The following is a 21,840-nucleotide window of genomic DNA, read 5'->3' as shown; positions in this document are numbered from 1 at the left end:
AACAAACAGAATGCAAAACAATACAGTTGTTTGCACTTTCACACGTACGTTTTGAACGGGGCTCGCCACTAACGATTTTTGTTAATGTCGGTTATTGTGCTGATTATTTTCATGATGAATAATGAATCGTTCGCCATTTTGAAAAGGAACGCTTATCACGGCCCCCCAGAGCTCAAAGCGACATCTTCAGATGCTTCTTTTTGTTTAACCAACAGTCGAAAACCCAAAGACTCTTCATGTACTCTCATAAGCAACAAAGAAAAGTTGCAGGGAAGAGGTCGGGACCAGCAACTGTTGGACTGAAATGAGTCATTAGTTATCCAAATAGTTGGAGATTCATTTCAATCAGCCAGTTGATTAATCGACTAATTGTTGCATCTTTTTAATATAACATAGGCAGTTTTACTAAAGCTGAACCAGCATTAGAGAGTGGAAGTAGAATGTAAGCAGTAGACATGATCCTGCTTCATGTATCTATCTCAGTGGTTCCCGATCGGTGTGCTGTTTGTTAAAACTATTTTTATTGCAATATTCTGGCTATATTATAACTATACCTTACAAGGCAACACGTAATACGGAAATGTGTAATTGACTTTATTGTATATTAGTATAGTTGTACGCATTATGTTTCTAATAAAAGTTATTTACACTTAAAAACTCACCAAAACTAAACGGCTATTTTGCACAGATATGAATGCAGACATGCCTGGAGATTTTGGCTATCCCTTTCAAGTGCCTTTGGCTGAAAACCACTGATGCACTCTTTTTATTGTAAATAAATGGTCTATTGGGAATAAATGAAGTGCATTTTAATAACTGCGGAAATCTTTGAGAGTGCACAGGACCCAGATAGGAGTTACTAGGAAAACAGAATAACTAAGCAGCTCTTTGTTACTCAAAACATAGTAACATTTTTCAAGTTTTTCCGAACATAAGGATCATCTGATGGGCGCCCTGAAGCTTGAAATGGGTCGGCGTCTCTCTGAATTGGAGTCCTATTTGGACCGGTCATCTAATTACATAACAAGTTTCATTCTGAGATGTTTCAGGAGAAAAGAAAAAGAAGTGAAACATAGACTTTGTTAATAATTCACGAGACAAAATCCGAACATTGGGAGAAAATTCACTAAATCACATGACGTCGCCACATAGCTTACGCACACTCTGGAAAAAAAGCCAGTAAAAGTCAAATACATGTGCAGATGGGGTAGAAACATATTGCAGGCTTATCTGAGAAAAAAAAAGAGAGAGAGAGAAAGAATAAAACATAGGCTTCTATGAATTAAAGATAACTTTATCACATTACAAGTTTTGATTAGCTGCTAATTAAGAAAGCAGTTCTATGATGAAACAACAAGATTGGATAGTTCATAGTAAAATCACTTATCTTATTGTGATAAGTCAAGCAGCTATAAATAATGATTTGAGTCTCATTTTCTATATAGACAAATACAATGAATCAGTTGCTAAGTAAGTTTATGAGTTAACAAGTTTGTTTTTCATAAATGGAGATTTTGAAGATGTCTGTCCTTGAGATATATACTGTTGTATATTAAGGTTAATTATTTGTCTTGTTATATCAAAATAAACTTGACAATTACAAATAAAGAACTTTTAATTTCAAGTTTTGCTCGAAGAAGAAACGAGTGTGCAGAAAGTTAGACAGGTCTGACAGAGGTGATTTTGATTTTATGCATCCCCCAGCTGAGAGACAGTTTCAGTGTCAGCCGTTAATTTATAGCACAGTAATTCTCAGGATGCACAGATCACAAGCAGATATCTCTCAAAATTCCACCAATCACGTTATCGATCAGCCCTCGGGGGCTGATGGATTGCCGAGGCGGACGCACTGACAGGCGGCACGTCCAATGGGGGGAAGAGTTTTGCATCGCTCCGATCAAACCAGACCCTCGAACCACCTCCCCTCCCTCCCTTCCCCACTCCCTCCTTTTGATCAGAGTCATTTTGACAGTGATGCATAAGTCTCTGCAGCACAGGGCTGGCTGGCTTGGCAGGAAATGCCACAGATCCCCCGAGAGTAGAGGAATGGGGGATTAAACAGAGAGAGACATCCCCTAAAAGAAGGAGTAAAAAGGAAATCAATGTTTCCAATGTTTCCTCCCTCTGCGGACAGGAAGAGCTGTTTAAGGATGCTTTCACTCTTGTGTTTTCTGCTGTCTTTCTCCCTTCAAAAGAGGCTTTTTTTGTGTGTGTGTCTGTGTGTGTGTCTGTGTGTGCATGTGTGTTTTGTTTCAGGTTAGTTTGGTCTGCCCCTGGCCTGTTATAGACTGAAGTCCTATGTGGAGGTTAAATCGTAACAAATCACCGCTATCATCCCCTGCGCTGTCCTTGTCTCCCTCCCCGTCCCCTCCTTTCCGAGCTCTTACTTCCTTTCTTTACTTCTCGCCACTTCTATCAAGGAGAAGTGAATGGCACACGCGTTTCATCTCTCCAAAGCGACGCTGGGCCCGAAGAACACCACAGAGGCAGAGCTGGCTAACATTGAACTGGATTGGGTAGAATAAATACAAAGGCAAGAGGGAAAAGAAAGCAGCTGGGGAAACAAAAAAGGATGGAGCTGCAGATGGGAACTAACCTTGCTGAGGTTTCTCTGATGTTCCTTTACACACACACACACACACACACACACCTCCACCGCACCCATTACTGTCAACCCCTCTTTCCCTCTCTCCCTTTCTCTCTCAAGTCACCCTTTTATTTGTCATGTTCAGAGGACAGCACCAAAGCGTCTGAGGAATGGGAGGTTACAGTGTATTAAAGGAAATGTTGTTTCACAAAAATGGTCATTCCCCTTTCAGCAGGAAATACAGAGGCCACGCAGCAGCGGCACTTCAAAGCTGCCCAGAAAACTTCCCATGAAACGACTTTGATTTTCTGCATCTAAAGGGGACAAACGGGGGATTTTCCCCCTGGTGTCTCGCTCGCCGCAGTCTCTCCTCTCGTTGTTCTTGGCTGTTCTTTAACGTCGTGCTTTCTTGCCATATGAAAGGAGCAGAGTGTGAATTTAATAGCTCTCACAGAAGAGCTGCCGACAGGCGCAAAACATGTTGCTCCACAATCACCGTTTGTTGACAGGAAAATCCACATGCACGCGTAGAACCCGCTCCTACGATCAACCCGAAGGGGACCGGTACCGTTGGAAAATCCGCCAAACAGAATTGCCGGTGTGAAAATCTAATTCATTATTGACATCACTGATCTTGAACCCTTAAATCTGGCTCATGAAAGCAGCGACACTGGAGAGGATGTCATTATTCGTGTGCTTTTTTTTTTTTTTTTTTAAATGGTGAGCAATTAACATTTGATAACAGTTGAGGATGAATGAAACCGCCATTCACGGATCACTTTTTATGCTGCTGGAAAGTCCCTTACTGACCCATTTCGATGAAATACATCACACAGAAATAATGTGTCGGAGGCGAGTAGACTGAGGGAGCCGGTACGTGCAAATTAGTGAGGAGAAGGGGCAGCGGAGAGGAGGAGAGAACCGGAGAGAAGTTAGACTCGTTGTTTGGACGTGTTAGTTTGAAGTGAAGAGGCTGCAGTTGGGTGGACTGTCTCCCTGACACACACACACACACACACACACACACACATACATCCAACCCCACACACAACCTCTCCCCCCCACGCTCCTCCAATGGCCCTGTCGGTGTGCCAGGGCGGGTGATTACCGACGCTCTCCCCCAATTATGGGCTGATTATTCCGCCGCGCTCTAATTGACTGGGGAGATATGCAAATGGCTGTCATTTGGGATGATAAAGGATGCGGGCGCTGGATGCCCCCTGCATTATTTAGCCTCGGCTGTACGCAGCGTGAAGGATGTGGCGTGCGCTTTAATTGCTGAGGAGAGAGAGGTTAAGCTGAACGAGCAGCTGAATTAGAAATGAGGAATTTGGGCCCCTTTATTTATTTCTTTATTTTGCTCCTCTCCTTCCGTCTCCCTCTCTCTCTCTCTCTCTCTCTCTCTCTCTCTCTCTCTCTCGCTCTCTCGCTCTCTCTCTCCAACACACACTCTCTCGCGCGCACTCTGTGCCATGCGTCATTTTTTTCAGCTCTCTCTTGGGTGAGTGGAGAGGTGAGGAGGGGGTGGGTGGATGGCAGGATGTCATGCTGGAATGCCATAAATAAAAACATTAGCGGAACCAATACGTGCAGAACAAATAGGGTGAGTGTGTGTGTGTGTGTGTGTGTTGTTCTAAGGGGAGTCGGTGAGTGGTCGGCTTGTGCATTAAAAACTAAAGTGCAGAGAACCTTTGCGGACTAATGAAAAAAAAAAACTTTCCGCAGCTCAGACAATAAGCAGGCTCGGCCTGTCTCCTCTGCCTCTGTGAGGCTGCAGTTTTAAATGAAAGCAAATTTAAATACATACTTCACGGCGGAATACCAATGACCCGACTCGTCGTGTTAAAGGTCGGACTGGTGGGTGGGTAGAGAGACTTTGTGGCACCTTCGCCCTCCGTACCTGGGCCCAACCTCCATGTTTATTTTGCCACTTAATGGATGATGTTGGTTATTTGAGATGCTTTACTGTCGCCGGTGCAGAAAACAACGAATAGGGCCCACTGGCTAAGCACTCCTAGCTGCTACAGCTTGGCACATTATCAGGGGGAATCGGAGTGAAACTCAACACTAATCCCTACGGTTTGGAGACAAGCAGCACCAGATTTGGGCGTCTTTAACAGCTTAGGGGTAATAGGGCCTTAAATGTCCCATTCAGTGTGGACCGCCCCATATCTACACATTATGAGAGGCTTAAGAGCCAGGGCACTTATCACTCAGTGAGCCCCATATCTTACAACAAGCAATAATTGTTAATGCGCTGGAGTTACTGTTTGCATTATCACCAGATTTAGTGAATCTATTGGAATCCTGAGACAGGTGTCCACGCTCCTGTTTGACCCCCGCGCCTGACTCCGGGACCGCTCCGAGGTTTTTTCGGCTCGGCGGCGGTGTTGAAAAACAGAGAGAGCTTTCTCTCCCTCTTATCGAGATGCGGCGGTATTATCAAGAGATTGTCTGGGCTTTGTGAAGTGTGCAGGAGCAGAATTGAAAAGAAAAGCACAATTGCTTTTCAGTGCTTTTGTGGCTCTCCTCTGCGCAACTTTGGGAAGCCCTGAACAGTTTGTTCTGTGGGCTGCTTTTGTTCCAGATAACAAAAACAGAGAGGGAGCAAAACGACAGCCTTCAATGATGTAGCCTTCCAAAAAAGTGCTGCAGTGTTTTTCAAATCAAAAAATACTTTTCTGTTATGGAATGATATAGTGTTGTTTCCTATGAACACTGTTTACATGCAATTATTTCTCTGTATAGCGTTGACAGCAAATGTTCATTTTTGTTAGTAGCGGCAGCGGCAGCAGCCTCGGTGCTCCGTGCGTAGACTCCACACAGGATGTGTTCTGTCACAGTTCTGGCAGCACGCTATAGGCGCGTACAACAGAAGAAAATAGATCTGACGCACGAAATGTGTAGACGTTGAGGCAAATATAAGCACGACTGTGGTCTTGTGTAGCTCAGTATCATGGAAAGAGCTCCGTGATACCTCTTTGGAACACCAACAGTAGCGACGTGAGGCCCAGAAAGCACCATGAAGGTTGCGCGGCGCTGTAAAAATAAAGTCGAGCTTGAGCTTCTCTCTCAAACAGTTTTCATCTTTTACAACCACAGCCGCTGTTGTGCATCAAGTGCATTAGGTTGTGCATCAAGTGCATTAGGTTGTGCATCAAGTGCAACACTATGTATGCCTTCAAGAGACCCTTCAAGAGTGTGTATGATTCATTGCATTGAGAACATAAAGACTCTTACAGACACATAGTTGCTGGAGAGGGATCAGGGATTTTGTTGTGCTATACTGTTGATCCGTCCTCCCTGCTGCCTTCACCACAACAAAAAAATATATAACAAGAGAAATAAACACTGACCTTGATGGGTAAATGACTTAATACAGGAGATAACAACTGTTGTTTTCCTGAGATAAAGGAATTATTTTGACCAGATCTCCAGACTAAGAACTTTGTTTCCCCTGAGATCACACGTTATGTATGTCATCATCACGAGACAACAGTGTTTTTAAATTGGTATCCTGAGCCATATGAATAAATGACAGTGATGACAAAATATGAAGTGAGATAACATTACATTCATTCGTTTTTTTATTCACGCTGTATTTAACATGAAGCGTGAAAGCACAAAACAAAAGCAGGAAAAGGCTTAGCTGTCTGCATGAGCGTTCAAGCCATCCATCAGTCATCGTCGCTTTCTTCTGATCTCAAAATAATTATGACATTATCTTGTGATGATGACATAAATAACTTTTGATCTCAAGAAAACAGATGAAATTGAACTTGTAATCATGAGCATGATGAGGAAATAATATGTTTAACCCATGGCTGTTTAGGGCTTCTATAAGAAATTCTGAGGAGTATCATTACTGTGTTTAAGAGCACACCGTGAATTCAAAGATGGAAACTCGATGATGACTTTAAAAACAAAATAGTGAACCTCATATTCCCAAATCTCTCCAATCACGGAACATTTTTGCAGTGCGGAGTCAATGTGTCACATTTTTCAGTTGTTGCTAGGATAAGGAGATAGCGTGCCACCTGTGGCAGTCTTGGTCAGACTTGAGTGAGAGAAACTTCAGGCACTTGAGGAGGGAACATTCAGACTCCAGGCTCGTGGCACAACACAGACATCCTCGGGCTGGCATGCGAGCATATTTGAGTGCCTGCTGGGGTCTAGCCTCAAGCCCGCGCGGGGTTTCTTGGCGAGCCCGAGGCGTGCCAAACATCTCCCCTCGGTTTGCGAAGAGTGCCCTTGCCTGCATTTGGAGTCTCTGTGCCTTGTGCCTCCTCGCCTCACTGAGGATTTCACTCGGAGACCCTCAGGACGTGGCAGAGACTCCGCTCGAGAACTCTTATCTGCACACACATTTGCTCGTACATTTACATATTCCAGTTTGCGCACAAACACACACATTATCTAGCTGAGACATGCCCCGTCAAGGCATGTTCGCACATTCCTACATGCGATTATTAAGGCAGTCGTGTGGATGTACAGCGCTGTGTGTTAGCGGGCACATTTTTTTGACCGGCGTTTATAGTGTAGTGCTCAAATCAGTTCTCATCATCATCACCAATTATCATCATCATTCCAGCCTTGCTAGACATCCCAGCTGATTGACATCAAAAAAAGAAATTATGGTGTGGGTGTTGTGTTAAATCTCCCTCCGCTAAGTCTCTCTCTCCTTCTCATTTCTCTTCTTCTTTCTGTACTTAATAGCACTTAGTGAAGGGTATTACAGTTGGTGCTCTACATGGGGCATCACATTAAAACCCTCTTTCACACACACACACGCACACACGTTTAGAAGTCCATTTGGATTCATTTGCATGGCATTTCATTTGGATTTTGCCTCAATCGACGGTTTGGGGGGAGGATAAAAAAAAAAAAAAAACATCTTTGTGTAATAGCATTTCCTCTTAGTCTCCAGTGTACCATAAAGATAGAAAGCACAGCGGCCGGAGCCGATAAATGAGTGCAATGCTGCCATGAGCAGACCTGTCCCTCAGGCCTACAAACGATAGCTGTTGGAGTTAATTACAGTTTACATCATCATATTTACCCAGAGAAGAGAAACAGAGATTAAAACTCGCCTCTGAGCCCACTGAGGTGTTATTTCTGTATATAGTGTACCACAGCGAGGTGGAGTACAATCGTCGCTGTGTGTAACATTATAATGGATTTTACACCTGACCCCTGAAAACACAGGTTCTATGTGTATATGTGTGAAAACATCAATACTGTATGGAAGTGCACAGAGAAAAATAGCATATAAAGATAGGTCTGAATACTGACCTGACGGGATATGAATGAAAGAGTTTTTGGTCATTGCCGTTGTTCTTAGCCTACATAAAGAGATCTTTTCCGGGGACCGGGGACAAAATTCAGAGTCTACCATATGTTGAGAAATTAATTGTTGTCAGCTGTCAGAGGTCCGACAACACTGTATTTGAAATGCATTGCCCCAAACCCATCCGTGGTCCTGAATTTCAGCTGTCTAAAAGTTGCCCAAGTCTACTGAGAGCAGGCTGTTTCTGTGCCTGCACCTTTAAATGCTAATGAGCTCCGCCTGCCTGCTACACGCCCCTCTCAGGAAGAGGATGCCTCTTGCTAGCGGTAGCATGTGCTAATGTGTATGGTAGAAAATGTGTCTGATATGAGGTGTGGCAGAGGCAGAAATGTTCACAAATCAGAAAATCACTCAGGTTAAAGCTGAACGTGGAGTTTATTAAAGTACAACATGCCCAATTCCCCCAAAATGAGAACAAAATTCAAAATGGCCATCTTCCTGTCAGGTGAACTTAGTCCTGGGGGCATTTCAGAGAGTGCCTCCTCAAAATTGCGATAAGTTAGGAGGAATGAAAAGAATAACTATTACTCACTGGTTTGGTGCTGTAAAGTATGAAGACTTTATTCACATTTTGCTGAGTCACGTTGACCAACTTCCTTCCGCACTCTCTAATGATGTATGATCTGATTTTCCATTAAGTTAAAGGGACAGCCAATCAAAGAAAACAGTTATCTCGAATAAGATAAGGATTTCTCTTGGTTTGAACATTGTGAGAAACATTTGGGATGATGTAAGTTCAACAAAATATTTATGAGGGTCTGGTCGTTTTATGACATTTGAATATCAGAAATATAAAAATATAATAATAATGTATGTCTTAAATATACATTACAGTATAATTATTCTTCAACCATCAGTATTTTGCTTTCCATGACACTGTTTCCATATATTTGTATTCAGATAACATTGGATAGGTTTTAGGACTACACAGTGTCCTGATCTCACCTGCTGCTGAGCAGACTACTGTGAGCTCAGGTGGAGTCTGGTGTCCAGCAGGAGGTGTGCTGGATGGGAGGGGGGCTTTTGATAACACAGGAGAGCAGCAGCTAAAATTGCACAGAGCAGATCTGAGGCTGAGTGTAAAAAAAGAGAAATCATTGTGGGAGAAAGTCAACCGCCCTATTTTATCCATTTTGCAATGAGATTACAGGATGTCGAAGTTTCAGATAAATACCATATCTAATGTTGCATATGCTGTAGATATGTCTGTATAAATCAGCCGGCTTAAAGCCTTCTATTTTCCTTTAAGGCTCGGTGCAGTGGAAGTGAATGGCATTTCATCTGCGGTGCCCACAGCGTTGAGAAATGACATTTTAAAAATTCAACAGGAACATATATTGTCCAGACACAGAAATAATCCCCATGGAAACTGTTGACAGTTGTTCTGTGATTATCCTGAGCAATAGGAACACTGTTTTGAGAGATGTTGCTGTTGAATTTTTTAAATGTCATTTATCAACGCTGCGAGCACCGCAAACAAATTCCTTTCACCTCCGTGTCAGGCAGGAAACTCCAGAGACAGATGTGTCATAACTCAGACGAATAAAACCACAACTATAGCATGAATAGATCATTTGGGTGGGCTGACCCTTTAAGACAGGAAAAAGTACATTATTTTTTTACACACCGCTGTGACTGCCAACTCTTTTTTCCTCCCGCAGAGGTACTTATACGTGCTTCAGATGGTAATCAAATAAATGAAACCTATCAATGCAAAGTCTGTCTCTCAGTTTCGTGCTGTTTGGAGCCGTGAGGGGAGTTGTTTTTTGAGTGTTACCGCTCACAGTGCTCGGTTGCTATGTTTGAGTTTGTGTTTCAGGCTCCAGTTAGCTGGCTAGCCATCTGGTGCAGAGCCCTCAGCCATACTATCCCTCTGACTGGGGCAGACGGAAAAGTAGATACTCGATGTGTGTGTGTGTGTGTGTGTGTGTGTGTGTGTGTGTGTGTGTGTGTGCGTGCGTGTGTGTGAGAAGAGAGATAGAAGTGGCCAGTTTCTCCAGTTGCTCTTCTTTCCTGTAGCCCACAGGAAGCTGCAGCCATTGGCTCCTCCCTGTCTAGACAGAGAACCACTTTTCACACACATACGCTCTCTCTCGCACACTCACACACGCACACACTTGGTGCCTTCTACCATAGCAACTTTGATTAATTCCCTGTGTGTGGTGAGAGGAGACAACATCAGCACCATGGTCAGGGGAAAAAGGCCCACAGTCTGCTGGATGTGACAGCTCCCTGCTTCACACTGATGCCTTATACCCTGCTGGTGTCTGCAAGTGTGTGTGTTAGAGTGAGAGCAGGTCAGTAGGATGAGTGAGGGATGGGATGGGGTGGGGAGTGTGTTTGTGTTTTTGTGTGTGTGTGTGCGTGTGTGTGTGTGTAGCTTCATCTGTCCCCTCGGCCGCATCAGTGCTCAAGCATGTCTCGCTGTGACAGCCCAGCAGCCTGTGTGCCTGTCACACACACACACACACACACACACACACACACACACACACACATATATACTTACACAGACAGAGGCACACTAAACGAGAGAGCGCAGGCAGGCGCCAACACCAGCGAGGTGAAGGGTCACAAGCGACTGCCTCTCCAATGTTGTGTGAAATGTGTAGATGGCAGTCTCGGCCCATTATGTGCATATACACGACAGAGTGTGTGTGTGTGTGTGTGTGTGTGTGTGTGTGTGTGTGTGTGTGTGTGTGTGTGTGTGTGTGTGTGTGTGTGTGTCTTGAGGCAGGAGGGGGGCATCTCAAAGTAACTGGTTATTATCACCTCAATATTTTTCTTATTATGACAATTACATGCTCTAGGAGCGAATTAAGCGATACAGGACGCCAAGCGGGAGTGGTTGACAGCTATTTGGAGACTCAATGCACAGAGCAATTTGCAGCCCCGAGCCAAACAAATTGGATTTGGGCCACTTTGGATTGGGGCCCCAGATTGTTGGGCGTTTGGTTCCCTCGACCGCATGCCTGCCTGGCTGGTTAGCTGGCTGGCTGGCTTCGATTCTTTACACATGACTATGTAGCAGACAGTTAGCCAGGTAGCACAATGCTCTGTGGCCCTTGACAAGGATTAAGTGTACATGTGGAGGAAGGGTGTATGTGTGATAAATGCATTATACTGAGGGTGCTTCTTTTTTTTTCACGTTAGTGTTTCATCAACCATAAGTTACAATTATGGGTTTATTGGGTATTTACAATTGACATGTTTATAGTATATGGGTTTTAAGCTTTCCCACCCTTTTTATGTTATATAGTGCTACCACTTTTTTGGGCTTGGGCCTCACAGCTGTGCTCAAGTGTGTGTATAATCCAAATGAGCCTAACAGCCTCTAAACGAATTACTGGTACGCATTTTCCCACCCCTAAACTGCCACTGGAAAAGCTGGCAACAGCACCCAATTAGATGAAATGCAATTATTCCCATCCATTCACACAATTAGCCTGTGGGTTAACAACCTAGCTGTACATCCGGCTAGCTCGCGGTGTGTTTTGGAAAAAGCCATCGCCATGGTTACACCTGCTCTCATGGTAACCCCCGCCATGTCAAATGGCGCGCACCCGGGACAGCCGAGTCGGTCGAAAAATAACAATCAGACCTATTGGTGGAGACAGCGCATTACATCAGTCAGCTCAGAGTACTGGAAGGCTCGATTGGCTGAGACAGGGAGTGGTACCACGAGTGGGAAGGAGAGAGAGAGAGAGAGAGAAGGGGGGGGGGCGCGTGCGCCCCATGTGCTCAGTCGAGCGAGGGTAGATAATGCCAGGCGACAGACTGGCAGGCTGGCAGAGCGGGTGGGCACCCACAGCAGCATGATGGAAAACAAAGGCTTTGTGTGTCACCGCCGAGATCGCATTAACCAAAACAAGCAGCCACGGACCGACTGCCACACGGGCTTGGTTGTCTCTTCCACAGGGCTAAGCCATGCGTGGAGAGGGAGAGAGAGAGAGAGATGGGGGGGGGGGCGCCGCCTGTCTCACTTTTTTTTATATGAAATAACATGTTGCCGGGGCAATCAGAGAAAGTAGAGTGTTGACACTGAATTGACTGTATGACAGAGCTGCATAAAATTCAAAACAAATGGCATTTGTGTTGTCACAGCCCGTTCATTCCAAACATGAAGGGTTTGGCAGACACTTAGTTGTGTTTGTTCTGTTCTAGTATGTTTGGTACTCTTTTGCCAATATTAGTCATCTTCTAATTTGTCTATTTCCAGACGGATGCTGCCTCAGGGTGCTTTCACCTTAGCATTTACAGTCTGACACTCACATGTAAGCAGTTGTCCGGTAACATATTACCATATTACACTGTCAGCTTACTTGTGCAGAATATTGTGTATTTGTTTTAAAAGATCCTCGTGGTGCTCAGCAGTAGAATCATATTACGATTCTCAAAGTCCACAATTAGATTTGACTTTCGATTTTAACATTTTGTCACTACGGCAGCTTTATCCGGGTGCTGTTTACAGGTTAAGGTTAGATGAGTTCAAACTTGTATTCACCAAAAATAAAGATTCCAGAGTTCAGCAACATATGACCAGCCTTCAGTGATTCAACAACAAACCACACAAGATAGAAATTCAGTTTGTCACAAAGTTTGGTGTCTCCACATTTGCACCTTCAACATGTGAATGCATTAAGCTCTAGATGACACACTGACTGACAGGGATACTGAGATATCATTCTGTGGTGACAGTAATGGCTGCACAGGACTCAGGTGGGACAGGATTGAGGGGTCAGCAGGCCCGGTATAGCAGGTAGGATCAGCTGGCATACTCTTCCCCTTCCTCCCCGAGCAGGCACCAGGCAGGAAACCGGGGTCACTTACAGGTGACTTCCCCCATATTCAGCTACAGCTGGGGCACAGCCGCTAGTGTCTGAAAGTGTGTGTGTGTCCGAATGTGTGTGATGTGTAGTTAGTGGGGCAGCCATCACTTTGCATCACATCACATTTGGTCTCCTTTTTACCTCTCCCGCTGTCTCTCTTCCGTCTTTCACTGTCGCCTTACCTCCTGTCGTGCTCGACACATATGCAATCAGGGTTCTGTCCGCGGTTTTGGTGGGGATTCCCTCGAATCAATCCAGGAAGGGTACTACCTGCTAAGTACCCACACACACACACAGAGTTCTCTGCTCACCACAGGGAATGAAAACTGTAATATGAACTCACCCTTGGTCTGAATGAAAGCCCATTACAATTCATTTAAACCACAGCAGCCAGTGTACAGTAGCGGCTTTGTCTGTGGGTAATTTTTCCTGCTCTTCTTCAATATTAACCTTTGTCACCGCGACTGCAGACACTTTATCTCTGCGATTACAGTAATTCACAGAAAAGTTAAAGGGACACTTCACCTCCGAATCAAACGAGCAGTTAACAGTATTTTTTTTTTCTTTGGTATGAGTTGCCAAGTTTTGGAGATGTCGGCCATAAAGATGCCTGCCCTCACAGGTAAGCATTCTTCAGCTTAGTTAGCATAGTTAACAGGCCTGTCGTCCACAACACTTTCTCCTGCATGGTGATACAGACAGAAATTAGTTCCAACATGAAACTGCTCGCAACAAGGTCTATGGATTATCTTGAGTAACAGGGTCGGGATTTCTTGAAAGAGGCATTGCTGTTCCCCTGTATTCAAGAGAGGGTAGACATCTTTATGGCCGATATCATTCATTAACTCATGCCAAAACTAATTTTGAAGCATAGATAGCACTTCAAGTAACAAGAAACATAGGTATGTTTAAATTTGTGGTGAACTGGCCCTTTAAGCACTGTTACACTGTGCATTAGGAAACCATTGAAAATGTGATGCATCATGTGTTCCGCTACTTTTTTGTTTGTCAAGAGGCTTTAATAGATCACACATTTTTCTCTCTCAGTTAAACAATCACACTCCAGCTGTGCCGAAACAGCTGCAATAACACTATTTCTAACATGACATCATATTTAGCAGGAAAAAGTTGTTGCGCTCTTCTCGCTGTGTGCCACTTCTCATCAAATGCTCGGTCGACCTTCGTAAATACTCACTGTAAGCCCTCTCTTCTCTTCCAGGATCTGTCTGGCTCGATTGATGACCTCCCCACCGGGACGGAGGCCGGCCTGGGCTCAGCCGTCAGCGCCAGCGGCTCCTCCAGCAGCAGCAGCAGTAGCCAGGGGGAGCAGGGGGGCGCCAGCAACCAGGGACAGTCCCCCTTCTCTCCCCACGCCTCCCCCCACCTTCCCAGCCAGAGGAGCGGGCCCTCTCCCTCCCCGGTGGGCTCTCCCGCAGGCTCCACTCAGTCCCAGCAGTCGCGATCGGGCTCTGGACCCATCTCTCCTGCCAGCGGACCCCCTGCCAACACCGCCGCACCGGGTAACGCTGCCATCAGAGCCTTTTCCAACGACGTGCACATGCATCTTTATAATCTCATTTTGCCTTGATGAAAGGTGCGACTTGTAACATGATAACTTTATTAGTTTAATCACCACAAACAAACAAGACTATCACCGACAAGATTGCCGTCTGAACCAGACACTGCACTGCGTTTTACATCGTGTACCACCGTGTTAGATTCCCTAGGAAATTTGCAAAATTGCTTTACAGCTTAAAGGGAAATTGCTTTGCGCCACCAAACAGGAGGCTGCTGTTTGAAAGCAAATGAGAGAAACACCACAAACACATCAGTCAGTGATGTCAAATGAGGTTTATTGAAGATGACAAATAGCTGGCGTGACATCACGCACCGGGGGCGTGGCCTGTTTCCAGTCCCATGTGCTTCCGGTTTCGATGCTCTCTCTGAAAGTGATACTTTATGGTGAACTTGTTGCTGCTGTAAGCGCAGCACAGTTTTTCACACCCACATTTCTGCTTGACCTTTGCATCTATTCTGCTATTTAAAGACCTGAGCCTGATTTCATTTGTTTTTAAATATGTGCATTTAAAGAGGATTTTAAAAAGGTCATGTAGTAAACTGACCCTTATGCAGAACAGGGAGACACGTCTCCACAAATAACAACATTCAAATGCAGTGTGTTTTGCATTGCGAGAGTAGATTGCGAGCATAAAGCGTTGGTGTCACGTCGGTCTATAAACAAACAAATCAAACTAGGAAAAAAACAAAGATTACAAGAGGAAATCATTGTTTATTTGCCTTGATTCAGTGTCCTAATTGAATATTATGACCCATTCCAGTATTGTGTAACTCTAACCACTAAGTCTTCCCTTAAGTGTTGGGTGAGCAGGTTCCAACCTCTTTTCATGAACCATAGCATGAGGGTGGCAACACCCCGGTTTAATAGCACCTCTTTTTTCTCGTCTCCAACTCACCGTATAATCCGTCCAGATCAATTTTCATTCTGCCAGTTTGGACAGAGGATGAAGCCGACTGCACACTGCAGCAGAAAACCAAATAATATCAATCCAGCATGTCTAGACTTTGATATCTCGGGTCCATTTGAAATCCTAATTTAGACCGCGGAGGAATATTACAGCTTAGTGCCGAGCACTTCATGGAATATGTCTCATTCATTTTCTCCACACAGGTTTTGTCCTTGCATAGGGGGGATTTGTTAAGTCTTTGATCACGGTGTTGTAGAAACACGTCCCCTACAATGCAGAAGAATTTTAATAAAGTCCATTTCTCCCTGCTACCTGTGGATCGCTCAAGTATTTCCAACATTTATGTCCAGACAATATTTCCTCTCCACTCTCAGTGTTAATGAATTGAGACTGACTGGTAGTGGAGGACCTCCCATCTGATTTGTAGCCTTATCTGAGATATGGCAGGCCAAACAAGACACCAACAGGATTATCAGACAATGCACGGTGTGTCTGTCTGTCTCCTGAGGCCAGAGCAGAGCGCATAACCATTTGGATAAACACTGAGCATTATAAACGAGTGTGGATTTGATATGTCTCAGACAGCCGCGTGAATCTGTGTGTGTGTCTGCGTGTGTGCACGCCGTTTCCCACCAGGCCTCCCCGTCACTGAGTGGCTGACCGGAGCATCAGCATGTCTCAGACTTGTCAGTCACTCTGACGAGGCGGGGCAAAGTGTCTTGAGTGAGATCCTGACACCTCCTCCTCTTCCTTCTCCTCCTCTTCCTCCTCGCAGCCGAGTGATTGACGCTAATGAAAAACTGGGACAGTGGTTTTTCCAGGCGCCTGTGCCAAGAATCATGACGAGAATCCGGAATGAGGCGGCGGAGACGAGAAGCGAAACCGATCGCTGGGACGTGATTAATAAGAAAATATTTTAAAATATTCCCCGTGCCAAATAAATGGTGATAAAGCGTGGAGCAGTGAGTAACATCTGGCATGTTTTAGCGGCTGTACTACAATCAGTTTGAATTAGATCAAGGAGCAGCCAGCCTCAGAGAGACACGGGAGAACTAATGTGGTTAGCACACATCTGATTACTAACGCTCCGCTTTCTACACTTCATCACAAGTTAGGACACTTTGGTTAATGTTGTCGTTTTAGTTTGGTGCAAGTCAGCGAGGAGGGGAGGGAGTAACACTGTGCGTTTCTGTCTGTGTGTGTACATTCAGCACTACACAAGCACTACTTGTGTTGCTCCTGCAGCCAATAAAAACAACAAAAAAAACACAGTTAATTATTCAAGCCAGTTTTGTGAACAACAGTGTCCTCTAAATAAACTTAATAAGCAAACATTAATGAGCTAATTAATTAGTTTGATAAAAATTACACTTTTTGTCCGCCATAGTTTGAGCACCAGTCAAGAAACAGTCACAACACAACATTTCTTCTGGCTGCTCAGGAATGTGGCTCATTAAGCCTACTGTCGGTGGAGAAAATGAAATCACGGTCTCGTCTATAATTGATTCTGCTCCTCGAATGACATAAAAACCTGCTGTTTACATTAACGTTGGAGGTAATTTTGTGCCTGTGAAACTCCATCATAACTGTGCCGTGAATGTCACCGTGCTATGTCACATTGTGAGTTCCATCGATTCATCCTCAATCCAGCACAGGAAAAAAAAAAAAGAGTTGTATTGTTCTGACGTGTTACTTGAAGGGAAGACATTTAAATCAGAAGAGAAAGATCTCCATTTACGGCTAAACTAACTTGATAAACAAACTCTCTTCGTTTTCACCATGAAACTGAACAACAAGGGGTGCAAACAAATAAGGCTCCAAATTTGGCGGACCCTGCCACCTTTCTAGCTTCAAAGCATTTGAGTTTGAATTATCTCTCCAAAACTGCATAGTGCCTCTTTGAATCATCATTACTAGTGATAAATAATTAGCAGACTTTTGTTTCCTTTAAATTCAAACAGTATCTGCAGTTCCAAAGTGCGTCAGCCATGTCAACAGGTAAAAAGGTATTGTTAATTACTGTAATTGAAGGTATGTCACCCCAGGGCTTTGTAAAAATAGTAGCTCTGTACATGCGCGTCTTTGTGTGCGTGTGTTTTTGTGTGTCAGTCCGTCACCGGTCAGCCTGACTCGGCGGAGTGATGCGACGTGTCACACGGCTGAGCACTCACGGGACACACGGTACCCTTGACAGCGGTCAGAGGAGAGCAATTTCATCATGTCATCCTTTCACCTGGCTGACACACGCGCGCACACACACACACACACACACGCGCGCGCGCACACACACACTTCAAAAAATAACACTGTCGACAGGCAAAGCATACATAACAGCGGGTTTCCTGTGAAACGTATATGATCGTGCATATAAATCACCTGAATATGCTTGCTTGTTTGGCAGGGGTGACAGTGTTGTGTTGTGTCTGTGTTTATGTGTGTGTGTGTGTGTGTGTGTGTGTGTGTGTGTGTGTGTGTGTGTGTTTGAGAGAGAGAGAGACAGACAGATTGTCAGCCTATCATACACCCATACACTCGCACAAATCTATCTTGTCGGGGCTCCACAGCACGCCTGTGATTCCGTCGTCTCCTCACCCCCCTCCCTCTCTCTCTCTCTCCCTCTCTCTTTCTGTCTCTCTCTCTGTCTCTCCATGAAGCAAATCCAATACACTGTAACATTATCCGGGCCTCGCCTTGCTATTTGGATTCTCTCCCGGAGCCAAAAAGGCACACACAGGGCCAAATTGATTTTCCTGTTGCGCTAGATTTGTGACAGTCGAGCAGAAATCACATTGCTCAACCGCCAACCTCCCCCCTCCTCTTCCTCCACCTCGTATTCACGCACATACACACACACACAAACAGACTTTGACACACACCTCTTTCCTACCAGTGTCTCTAAAGCAATTCAGAGCGTCCTCAGAATATTTTTCTCCTTCCATGAGACATCGGGGACAAGGTGGGCAGACATTCCTCTCTCATCTGGACTGAATGGGACGAGCTATGAGTCGGAGAGTGCAGGACACACACGGCCCGGAAAAAAGTCCAGCCCTAAAAAGTCCCTAACGCTGAACTTTTTCATGACAGACTTCATTAAATACGCTGATATGAAGGCGTCTGCATTCCCTGGATATTTCTAGGTGTAGATAACATAGTGTAATGTGTGTGGTGTGGAGTGTGTACACGGGCTGTGCTGTCACCAGGATGACGAACCTGTCAGTATGGCGTCACTTCCCGTCAGCCCGAGTATGGTTGTCACCGAGAATGAGCCGAAGACGCATCTATTAGCAGACTGAACCCGACGCACACTGAATCCAACTTCACACAAACACAGCAGAGAGACTCGGTTGTCACCAGCTCGGATCAGCGGAGCTGTAAGGGTGGAGCTGATAAGGAGGAGAGATTCACATGTCTGCCGTCTGAGGTAAAACCCCATAACAAATATCAGTGTCAACAAAATATACTGCGAGAAAACACACTGCTCCTTTGGCTGTTATCAGATTTTACAGTAGTACTTGAGGAAAAGCTCCATAATCACCTATAGCTGTTCAGCTGAGTTGAGTTTTTGCCTGTGTGAGTCCATCCATTGCCCCGTGTGTCCCCTGTAGATTTCCATTTCTGTTTCTCAGTCATTTATGTTGTCTTTCTATTGAGAAGTTGCGTTTTGTTGTTTCTTGTGCGCGTGAGCAAACCTGGCAACCTTCTAGGTCATGGCAAATCAGCAGACACCAATGCGTGAGGCGGCTAGTCCAAAAATAATTTTGTGTTCTCAGTGATGGTGCAAGATCTGCTGCTTAAAAGTAGTTGAATGTCACGTTTTACTTGTTTACTTATTGGTTAGCCAGAAAGCTAAAGGTTTGTAATTGACTCCAACAAAATGTCGAAGAACAACATTTAACGTTTGATTAAACATTAATAAGTACCCTTTGTGACCAGATTCAATAAGTTCTCCCTGGGCCCCAAAAGCCCCTTTTCCTCACCGACTTATGACTCACTGGAGTGATTATCAGCTACATTAGCATCATTGTGTTCCAGCTGCTGGACGATCTCGAGCCATAGACTTGTTTGTTGAGGTAGTCGTAGTGATGTTTGCCAAATATAGTATTGGATGACCAAATTGATAAGGTTTTCTCCCATTTTGACCTGGATACAGCTGGAACAAAGGATTTCATTGGTCAGACGCACATTACCACAGTGGTGTGTATATGTTAATATAACCCATGAAATCTTTTTTTATTTAATATATTTCCGTACCAATTTTTGGGGACAGTAATCTGTGCTTGGTGTGAAAAGGCTTAAGTTTAATACCTGTGACTACTGCAGGAATGACCCAGGAGTAAATCCTGATAATACACATTGCACACAGAAGCCAGATGTTAGGGGGGTTAAGTTGTTGTTTTGTTTGGCCAGTGTGACAGGGGTATTGCTGTACAGAGAAACTTTGGTTGAATGTTTTGTGTTGCTGTTATCGCTAAGCCTTTTCTCCATCAAATCTTTTTTGTTGCAGCTGCTGACCATTGTAACCCCTTAGAAAACAAGCAGTAACCCCTGTGTCCCTGCCACCGTCGCAGTGTGTGTGTTTGTTTTAGACTGGAAGGCTGTAATGAGACAAACCAAACTTGATTGTGACTGTCTGTATTTACGGCCGTTTTTCAGATCTGGTCTGTGCTTGGCGGTATTTTTATCTGTGTGTGTGTGTGTGTGTGTGTGTGTGTGTGTGTGTGTGTGTGTGTGTGTGTGTGTGTGTGTGTGTGTGTGTGTGTGTGTGTGTGTGTGTGTGTGTGTGTGTGTGTGCCTGTGTTTACACTTTTGTGTCTGCTTGTCTGCTTCGCTTTGAGGGTCAAACTGCAATACTTTTCCACATTGCGCGGCTGCTAATTGACACAGAGCACATCCACACTCCTCCATGGCCCGGCAGCTCACACTGTCTGCTGCAGAAAATCACAAATACTCATCGCTCCCTCTTCTATTTTCTCTCTCTCTCTCTCTCTCTCTCTCTCTCTATTCTCCTCCAAGGTCCAGTTAACAGCGCACCCCCTCTCTCCCTCCCTCCCCTCCTCCTCCGCGTCTCGCCTCTCCTTCGTCTCTCCTCACCCCTCCAAGTTTTTATTTTCTTTTAACGGGGTGATTGGAGCTCGCGGGCGAGCGCTCGGGAGAGTTTAAGCTGTGTATCTGCGGTCCGCTTCAAGTGCTTCCAGGGCCTAGAAAGGACAGAGAGGTCAGGGCGAGTGGAGGAGGCAGAGGGGAAGGAGGGATAGATAGAGGGTGGGAGATAGAGAGGGTGAGAAGGCCAGGCCTGTCCAGTTGGTTAGCTTAAGGGTCCGTCCCAGTGAATCTCCTCCAACCCGCTTTACATCTGCTCTTGTCCTTTACATCGTCCCACAGCGTAGCCCGTGGTCCGCTTGCAGTTTAACATTTCAGAAAATAACGTTCTATCTCTAATTATGATAATGAGAAGCACAGATAGGAAAAAAAACAATTTTGCAGCGGTGCGGGTAGGTTTTCCACGATTGGGTCAAAGGTCAAGCACAGATGCCTGGAAGGGACCAGAGTGATGACCTCAGATCAGGATTTTATGCATAAAAGTGGCCATTTACAAAAAACAATGTGAGTAAACGACTTCCCAGACGAAAGAGAAAATAACTCATTTGCAAAAAAGAAAAAAAAAGAAAAAACGGACCAGAAAAGACGCCGCGGGGACGTTCAACCAAAAAACTTGTATTTTTCCTCTGTTAGTGGTGCAAGTTATTACAAGAAAGCAGTGGAGGAGGTGGGTGGGGTGAGTCTTAATGCGAGTGTGTTTTGCAGTGTGGAGAGCGTGGAGCCGGGCGAGATTTCTAGTCACACCACTCCCTGAGAGGCTGCGTGGTGGGAACACTGCCTCTGGCTGTCCCTGTCCCTCTCTCTTTCTCTCATTATTTTTATCGTGCTCGCTCTCTCTCTTATGTTCCCTCTTGTGTCTCACGTTCCCTCGTCCCCACCCTTCCCTCCCCATCTCTGTTTGTCTCTGCTGCTTTCTTCGCTCAGAGCGCTGCTGCGGTGCAGGCCTCCCACCGAGGAACAAGGCGGAATTTTTCCATCCGCGCTTCTGCCTCTGTTCCTCCCTCTTATTTCTCAGTGTCTCTCCTCCAGCTCTCTTTCTTCACTTCTGTCCTCCTTTTTTAACAGTCTTCATCCCCATCCAAGCATCAACCAACCCCCCCCCCCCCCCCCCCCCCCACGCCCCTTACCCACATCTATCCCTAACTCCCACGTCTCTCCTCCTCCTGATGGCTGCTCATGTTCGTGCGAAACAGCTAAAATGCCCTCCCCGCAGATGCACATTATATTCACAAAGCACACCGTCGGCCAAAACAGGGGGAAAAAATAAATAAATAAAAGATGGCGCAGGCTTGCTGCGTTAGCCGTTTAGAGAAATCCCATTCTGACTCCGTCCGACTGGAAAACCCTAACCGAACCCTAACAGTGCGCAATTATTTTCCCTCCCCAGCACCTATTTTCCCGCTTTCTCTCACTCTATCGCTCTCTCTCTCTCTCCCACACATCCCGCTCGCTTGTTTTTTCGCTTAAGCTGCAGTTTTGCTTTACTTACAC

General features: G+C 45.2%; 1 protein-coding gene across 10 annotated transcripts in view; it reads left to right on the top strand.

The window, feature by feature from the left end:
* The window catches only part of LOC119004739 (AT-rich interactive domain-containing protein 1B-like), a 185,973-nt gene that overhangs the window by 113,621 nt on the left and 50,512 nt on the right, over window positions 1-21,840 (top strand). For all 10 annotated transcript variants that reach the window (XM_037071915.1, XM_037071919.1, XM_037071920.1 and 7 more), the window contains one exon: window positions 13,983-14,283. In XM_037071915.1, coding sequence (XP_036927810.1) covers window positions 13,983-14,283 — 301 coding nt within the window. The remainder of the gene's footprint in view (window positions 1-13,982; window positions 14,284-21,840) is intronic.

Source organism: Acanthopagrus latus, chromosome 16, assembly GCF_904848185.1.
Source record: "Acanthopagrus latus isolate v.2019 chromosome 16, fAcaLat1.1, whole genome shotgun sequence".
Lineage (NCBI taxonomy): Eukaryota > Metazoa > Chordata > Actinopteri > Spariformes > Sparidae > Acanthopagrus > Acanthopagrus latus.
This window is presented reverse-complemented; position numbering and strand designations above follow the sequence as displayed.